The sequence below is a fragment of the Sebastes umbrosus genome, chromosome 18 (genome assembly GCF_015220745.1).
Source record: "Sebastes umbrosus isolate fSebUmb1 chromosome 18, fSebUmb1.pri, whole genome shotgun sequence".
NCBI classification, from domain to species: Eukaryota; Metazoa; Chordata; class Actinopteri; order Perciformes; family Sebastidae; genus Sebastes; species Sebastes umbrosus.
The window spans coordinates 12,214,799-12,223,318 of record NC_051286.1 but is presented as its reverse complement, the minus strand read 5'-3'; the positions used below and the strand labels follow the sequence as shown (position 1 = coordinate 12,223,318).

Genomic DNA, 8,520 nt, shown 5'->3' with positions numbered 1-8,520 from the left:
AATTAATTCTGTTCAGACCTGTTATTTTTTTGGCAGGCGCAAGAAGGGGTGGTTTAGTACAGCTGCTGTACGTTGGGTTTATGACGTTTGAATGTAACTTAAATTTAAACTTGTGGGTGTTGGCCTGTTTCTCAGCTCAGTGTGACGGTGTGCTGAGAAGCTAACTTTAAAAGGAAGAATTGAAGTGATTTTCCTAAAAAACAATGTATACACTCATACAAAAATAATCCCCCTCAACATGTATGACCCAGTGTGTGGGGATGTCTGTATCTGCAGGGACCCTGTATGACCCTGCCCTTTAGTATACCTGGCTCCATGCCAGTTTCCTATATACCCTCAATTAATTCTGTTCAGACCTGTTATTTTTTTGGCAGGCGCAAGAAGGGGTGGTTTAGTACAACTGCTGTGCCAATCCCTCACCCTCTACAGCTGCATATATAAACACTAAAAAACGAACAGACAACATCATTTAGAGTTACTTCACTCTGCAATTTAGAAATCTAAATTTGTTTCTTTTTCTAGATAGTTTCAACGGAGTGACTATGGCTGAGTACAAGCTAGAGGTGACAACAGGTGACAGGCAATATGCAGGAACATGGGACCACATATATGTCACCTTATTTGGAACTGAAGGACAAAGTGAGCGAACTGAGCTAGACAACTTTGGCACCGACTTTACAACTGGGACAGTAAGTTGAATCCAGTTGAATATTGCTCATATAGTGATTCTCAAATTAGGTCTGGGACAATGTAATGGCTTTTATTTCTGCATACATACTCTATATGTTGCGATAGTATTTGTCTCTATCTAATGACTAATTAGTGTACATCAGATTTACCTTAATTTAACATGGTATACATAACAAATATGGTATACATAACAAATAGCATCATTATCACTTTACTTGACTGACTGAAAACACCATTGTAGAAGAACAAATGTTCCACATACTTTGCTCTTATTCCAAGACAGGGAACTACACCGTGAAAACCAATTTGTCCCTGGGGAAACTTCTGCTGGTCAAAGTGGAGAAAGATCCTTTTTTGTTTCTCCCAGAAGATGAGTGGTACTTCTCCAAAATAGTGGTGACGACTCCAGAGGGAGATGTCATTCTCTTCCCCTGTTACAGATGGATCTCCAGGGGAGAACTGGTGGAGCTGAGAGGAGGGAGAGGTCTGCCTCAAATTCCCAAAACAATTGATATGTAGATAATTATTAAGATTTTGTGGATAACACTTTTTGATTTTTTTTTTGTTAGTTTTGTCATTATGAATACATTTTGACTGATGTTATGTTCTTTTCATGTCTCAGCCATGAAGGTTTTTGAGGAGGAACATCCCCTGTTGATCGACCACCGGGAAAAAGAGCTGAAACTTAAAAAGAGCTTATACCAGTAAGTTTTCATGTGAGCAGTACAGCTGCAGTTTGTCTCAGAAGTTTATCTGGAGAAATGTTGATGTGCTTTTTGGTAACTGTGTTTGTTTTATTAGATGGAAGATTTTGGCTGAAGGACTACCCAACGTCAACCATTTCAATCATCCGTCTGAGCTCCCAGCTGATATCCGCTTCTCTAAGTCCAAATCAACTGAAGCAGATAATACAAAAATGATAACGTGGGTATATACGATGGATACCACCAGGTTCCAATATAGTGTCTGCTTTGAGGCAAAAAGTAAAGTTTGAAGCATTAATATCGGTATACTGTTTAATCCTGTATTGTGTTTACCAATTGTTTTACCCTGTCTTACTTCAGTGGTATTGAACTCAAGCTTAAGGGGCTGATTGGATCTACTGAAAAATGGGAAAGCATCGACGATCTGAAAAAAATCTTCTGGTGGAAAAAGACAACAATGTCAGGTAGATTTTTTTCCTATTTTCCTATTCTGCAGCGTAACTCACCTCAACAATGTCATTGTCATAGTTTCATAACAACAGATAGATATAGATGTTGTTCCTGTTGGGTAAAACGATTAATTTTCTAAAAGTAAAAACCATTCAGAAACAAACCAACAATCTTGTTTTTAGTTAAATGACCATGATCATCATGTTGTACTTCAAATAGGGCTGTCACAATATCAGATTTTCACGACACCTCACGACTATCGTGGCCAAAACAATTCATGGTAACAATGTTATTGCAATATCTAAAGAAAATTTGAAGAAAAAATAAATAATGTAATCAGTCAAATTCATCTTTAGCTTTGTTCATTGTGTGTTTTGTCTTTTTTTTTTAGCAAATAAATTACACTCACACTTACAATACGAGTGTAGGGAGGTGGAAACAGTGTCTGTAACCAGAGTCTGAAAAAAAATCGTCAGGCCATCCGCCACTTTGGCAGACGCTAGAGATGGGAATAGAGAACCGGTTCACGTTAAGTTAAGACGTTAAGTCTTAGTTATCCGATTCCTTGGCATCTCATGCCTCTGTGACAATTGAGTCCTCTGTATTGATGCTTTCCCACAGTTACACATGCACAATCATGTTCATCATGTTTCCGTTTGTTTGAGACTAAAGCCACAATGGAAAGAAAAAAGCACTCAACAGCATGACGCTACTAAACCTGAGGGACGCACCCTATTTTTTTCCTGATAATGCTACACTGAGGAGGAGAGCTAGTAACGTTATCTGTTAGAAGCAGGTTGGCAGCGCATTCCTGCTTGGATAAATAACGGAGCTACTAACGTTGAAGGAGGTGCCATTGAGTTATTAATATTATGAGGCGTTCAAATTCTGCTTAGGAAAAATGACTATTGGATGTAGGTAAATTACAACATTATCATGTGTTCAAATGTAATCTCGTAAAATTAAGTTTTTAGCGAGAGACTTCAATAAATACAGTTGTTTGTTGTATACACAGCAAAATAAAATAGATATTAGAGAGGGAATTATGACTTGTTTAACTCCCTAACACTAGCTCTAAGCCGCTGCCAAGATTTTTTTAATCAAAGCAAATATTTAAATAATCATAATCATTTGAATTGTGGTTTTATGCAAACAACCACTATAGGTGACAATAACAAAGTACAGTGCAGTACTGTGTACAGTACCCTCCCTCCCCAGAAAAATAGGGCTTCCCAGGAAGCCACGATGTAATTTGAACACTGTAATTTACCATGCCTACAATGTTTTTTGTGTAAAATATATCGAACATTGAATGAAATCCAATCTAAAATGTTATTCCTTCATTTAACGCATAGATTTCAAAAGTGGCAGAAAAAAATAATTACTTGCCTGCCACAGTGGCAGGCAGTGAAAAGAGTTAATTTCAGACCCTGTCTGTAACCCCAATTTTACAAAAATAATGATTTAAGAGGCACTGGATTAATTACATAATATTATCATATGTGTATTATTAACATGATATCAATATTTCATTTTTCAAAAATAGTTATTATCAATACCGGTATAACACAACAACCCTAACTTCAAACTTAAAGAAAGAAAAACATTTTAGACTATTCTAGATATTAGATATTATATTACGGTATATACTGTATCATCAAATTGCTATTCTTCCAGAGTATGCTACAGAGCACTGGAAGGAAGATGACTTTTATGGATCCCAGTTTCTGAATGGAGTCAACCCTAATGTGATCAAGCGCTGCTCAGAGATTCCACCAAACTTTCCAGTCACAGAGGAGATGGTGAAGCCGTTCCTGGCAGAGGGAAGCTCTCTGAGGAAGGAAATGGAGGTATGAAAGAATAGTGGCTTTAAATAGGAAATAATCTTTGCTTTGGGAGACGATTTTTGTCTTTATCATCCCTATATTGTATTGCCTCGATTTATTACAAATCTATGATACCTCTCAATGTCTTCAATACATCTTTCTTCTGTCTTTCCCTCCCATACAGAGAGGGAATATTTTCCTCTATGACCAGAAGAGGATGGATGGAATACCCCCTAGAGCCAATGATGGTGAACCTCTGCACGTGACTGCTGGTCTCTGTTTGCTCTACTTGAACCCAGAAAACAAACTGATGCCAATTGCAATACAGGTATTCAACTGATACAGCAAATCACTGACAGTATTCATACTGTACAAACTTCAGTAAAATCACTGGTTTAGTCACATAATCACATCACATCCCACAGTATCAGAATGTTTTCAGAAGTCCTGTTGCACTATTTGAACATATAAAAACGAAAAATGGTTTTATCACATTCCAGTTGCATCAACAACCTTCTGAGCAGAACCCCATCTATCTGCCCAGTGACTCAGAGACTGACTGGCTCCTAGTCAAGATGTTTATCAAAAATGCAGATTCCATGGATCATCAAGCAGTCCATCACTTCCTGAACACTCACTATCTGGCAGAGGTCTATGCAGTTGCCGCTTACCGCAGCTTCTCTGTGATTCATCCCCTCTACAAGGTATGATTACACATCAGAGGTCATAGTGCTGGTGCACATTTTTTTATCTATTCCCTTGATCTGAACTAGTGATCTGGCTTTTTATTGATCAGTTTTTCGGGTGTATTTTTATGTTTTTTTATGTCTTTATTTGGGAGTCGATAGAGCAGAGACTGGAAATGAGTGAAAGAAGAGATGAGGAAGCCAAGAAATAAATGTTCCCCTGTCAACACCCATAACTTTGGACCTTTACTTATATTTCATGTTGATCTCAACATAGTCACATAAACATTGCAATTTCAAAGAAATCTATTTCTCATGACTAATGCTTAGATATATAGATAAATAAAATTTTGTAATAAACAATAAAGAAGAAAAAAGGTGGTGGGGGTTATATGCACATGTAGAGTATAGGCCCAGCACAAGACTCACATCAGAGCCTTAGTGTATACTGCATGTTATTTGTTCCATCTCATTCCCACACTTTTCGGATTCATATATGGTCATTTTCTTTAGGTAAATCAAATACCCAGTAGGAACACTTGAATAGCCCTTATTTTAATCATTAGATCCTAAAAGTTGTTAAATGCACTAATATACGAATCCAGAGTTATTTCCCTTCCTCCATTCATGTTAATGATCCCCAGACCGCGGCTGGAGCGAGGGCTGGGAGGCGAAGTTAAAGGAAACACTACTGCACGTGCTCTATGGGCCCAATGGATACAGAAGATAACAGGATGATACTGGTACTTTATGTGGAAAATCGACAGATGATCCGGGTACTTTATCACTCGGTAGTCGAGTCATTTTGGCTTCATGCGCCACTGAGCAACTCTCATAGAAATGAACAGGAGCCCGCCTACAACGCTGTATCCAGTTCTCTTTATACATCCATGGTATAATTATTAATCCATGTTAGCAAAGGTCTTAAAGGGACTATTTGTAACTTTCAAAAATGCTTCTTAACAGCGACACCTGTGGCCGTGAAATTAACGAAAGTCAGCGTTGGGCTCGTGCTTGTTCTCGCTCTAAATGGACATGAACGAGCATCGCTCAAAACAGTGAGGCGACACACGTCAGCTAAAAGCACAATATCACTCTATATTTCAGCTGCTTGGCAGTAATATTAGCTGACCAGACAAAGGTTTCTCCATGAATCACTGCTGATACTGTGTTTGCTCCTCCTACCTCAGCGCAGGCTTCAGCAGCGGGGCTCCCCAGCGAGAAGCTCGTCTCCCTCCGCCCGCATCCGGAGAGAGCAGGAAGACACCGGCAACCAGTCGGTAACGAGACGGTAACGTTTCTCTCTGCGGAGCCCCGTTACTTCCCAAGACACGGGAAACCTCTGTTGGTCTGGAGGAGCTGCAGCATTTATTTCTGCACAAACGTCCACTGTACATTCACTAGATATTCTCAGAGCTAAACTAACTCTTCTGCAGTGTGGAGTGAGCGCGCGTTCACGTCTAGAGGTCGAGCGAGTACGCGAGAACGCGCGTGCTGTCTGAGTGAAGGCGAGCAGGCAGAGACGGGACAGCGGCCACACGCGAGCGCGCATGTGTGCCGACCCGCTACATTTATACGCTTAGAAAGTTACAAACAGTCCCTTTAATAGTGCAAACCAAAAATAAATTGGGGAGTTCAACCCCACCATTCTCTTTAGACAACCGTAATATTATATCCTAAATAAGATCTTTACTAAGAATGTGGTATTGTTTTCCATTGATGGTGATGCCCCTCTGACAATGACTTTTCACTCAGTTTTCTGCTTGTTAGCTTTTGAAGTGTCAGTTAACTTGTTGGAGAACAAGAACTTTGCATCCATCAGGGTTTACTCTTGTAAAAGAAACACTTGAAGAAAGCCTGGATTTAGTCTTTGTTTGCTTATGGCTTCCTTTGGTCATCAACACACCCAGGATGTGCTGTCTGTTGTTTGTTCATATAAGCATCTTACTTTGACTTTTAAGATTCTTCCCTCTGTCTATACAGCTGCTGTTTCCACACTTCCGGTACACTCTGTTCGTAAACACCGGAGGCCGCATAGCTCTTTATGGACCTGATGGGTTTTTTACTAAAGTATGGCTCTTTAAAATACATATTTCTGAATATTCAGACTATTTCAATTATATTGCGCCATTGCAAAACTAAGTTTTAGCCTTTAGACTTCAAGAAGTGTGTCTGATGGTAAATATTTATGCATTATTGATTTATAGAGTTCACTTGGAAATGACGGACTGACAGAGCTCATGAGAAGGGCTCACTCTGAAACGACTTACAGCTCCCTCTGTCTGCCAGAGAACATCACTGCACGAGGACTGGAGTCTATCCCCAACTTCTACTACAGAGACGATGGCCTGAAGCTGTGGAACATCATCAACAGGTTATCTTTAAATAAATATTGCAACTGTCCGAACTGATTTTACAAATAACAGCTTAGAGTCTGTCTTTTTCACATACAACAATTTAAAATCAAATTATTCTGTGTCCACCAGCTTTGTGAAGGCAGTAGTGGAGTACTATTATCCCTCAGACAGTGAGGTGTGTAAAGACACAGAGCTACAGGATTGGATCAGTGAGATATTCACACATGGCTTCTTAGGAAACAAAGCCTCAGGTATTGAAGTCATTCATAAACACACATACTGTATATATACACTGTAGTCATAAATTATTAATTATTATGAATTACTGGAAAAAAACTGATAATGATTGTGCTGCCTACAGGGATTCCAGCAGGCTTTCATACAGTGGAGGAAGTGATCAAGTTCATCACCATGGTGATCTTCACTCCGACGGCTCAACATGCTGCAGTAAACAGTGGGCAGGTAAATAGTTGGCACAATGGAATATGTATTGATGTTTGATCAAGTATAAGTTTGTTTTTACACGTTAAATGTGAGGAAAATTTGACAGATCTGTAATCCGCTTCATTCATTACATATTTCCTTTAGCTGAGCATTATGGTGCAAAGGTTGCATTTCCTATGAAGGTTTACACACTTTTTCTGTAATGTTTAACATTAGAATCAGTTTATTGAGATAATTTTCTTTCATAGCTGATACATATTGAAGCTGCTTTCATTACTTAGTTTGACTACTCCTCCTGGATGCCCAATGCCCCGCCCGTGCTGCACAAACCTCCTCCATCCACTAAGGGGCAGTCAAGCATGAAGACAATTTTGGAGGCCCTCCCAGATGCTGGAGAGACAGCAATATTTGTGGCATTGCTTTGGGTACTTTCAAACAAGTACACTGACGAGGTAAGTGTGGTGATGATCAACGCTCATTATAACCCATCCACATTTTTAAAGTGCTTAAAAAGACATTGTACCAAACAAAATACAGTGACAGTCTGATTTAATGTTTTGTCATTGTGGCAGGTTCCCTTGGGCACATACCCCGCAGACCGATTCGATGAGCCTGCCCCTAAGCAGATGATTAAGGAATTTCAAGCACAGTTGTCCTGCCTCACTGAAGCAATTACTACAAGAAACTTGCAGCTTGAAGTACCCTACACATACCTGAACCCTACTGAGGTAGAGAACAGTGTAACTATTTAACTAAGCCTGATAAAGCCATTTTTATCTGTCAGCATTAGTCAATAATACCAACACCTGTCTTGCATGCTGGGTTGTGTGTTAAACTCTGGACGACTATATTCTAGGCTGATTCATGTTAAGTGGGCCTGTGGTAGGGTATCTGTATCTTTGTGTGAATTATGTATTACAAAGACATATGGTGACAAATAACTTAAATTAGCAGTTTGGGTAGCAAATGTTTAATCTTGGACTCAAGATATGTCCAAAACAGCAAACATCTGCTGATCAGTGATGACATAATGTGATGAATTATAATTGTTTGGTACTCCTTATAATAATACAGGAAATCGTCTTGACCTGATAAAAAGGTCAAAGCTTCACCAGTATGAACCGTTATCTATCTAAGACTATTCATTTGCATATTTTGCAGTCTAAATTGGCCATATATTGCCAATTATGAGAGCTATTGTAGAAATGAAAGTGGAATTGCAATTGAACAAAAAGAATGGATAAAAAGAAAAATGAACAGGTATCCCTCTCATGAGCTGCGATTATTTATGTTCTCTTTTTGCCTTATGAGTGGACCATTTTAAACCAGGGAACTACAACTAAAAAAAATATTGACATCATTA

General features: G+C 39.0%; 1 protein-coding gene across 1 annotated transcript; it reads left to right on the top strand.

Moving 5' to 3' along the window:
- Positions 1 to 388: 388 nt before the first annotated feature.
- LOC119477114 (hydroperoxide isomerase ALOXE3-like) lies at positions 389 to 8,520 on the top strand. Its single transcript, XM_037750991.1, has 14 exons — positions 389 to 689; positions 970 to 1,174; positions 1,313 to 1,394; positions 1,492 to 1,614; positions 1,755 to 1,858; positions 3,522 to 3,694; positions 3,855 to 3,998; positions 4,171 to 4,374; positions 6,340 to 6,426; positions 6,564 to 6,730; positions 6,843 to 6,964; positions 7,075 to 7,175; positions 7,439 to 7,609; positions 7,730 to 8,520. Exons 1-14 carry the CDS (start codon positions 543 to 545, stop codon positions 7,907 to 7,909), a joined length of 2,010 nt encoding a protein of 669 aa, XP_037606919.1. The 5' UTR covers positions 389 to 542; the 3' UTR covers positions 7,910 to 8,520.

Excerpts from the sequence above, each read along its gene's own strand:
- LOC119477114 (XM_037750991.1), top strand. The coding sequence starts at position 543 with ATGGCTGAGTACAAGCTAGAGGTGACAACAGGTGACAGGCAATATGCA. Across the intron at positions 1,395-1,491 it reads CTTAAAAAGAGCTTATACCA|ATGGAAGATTTTGGCTGAAG; the intron begins GTAAGTTTTCAT and ends TTGTTTTATTAG. Across the intron at positions 3,695-3,854 it reads CTCTGAGGAAGGAAATGGAG|AGAGGGAATATTTTCCTCTA; the intron begins GTATGAAAGAAT and ends CCTCCCATACAG.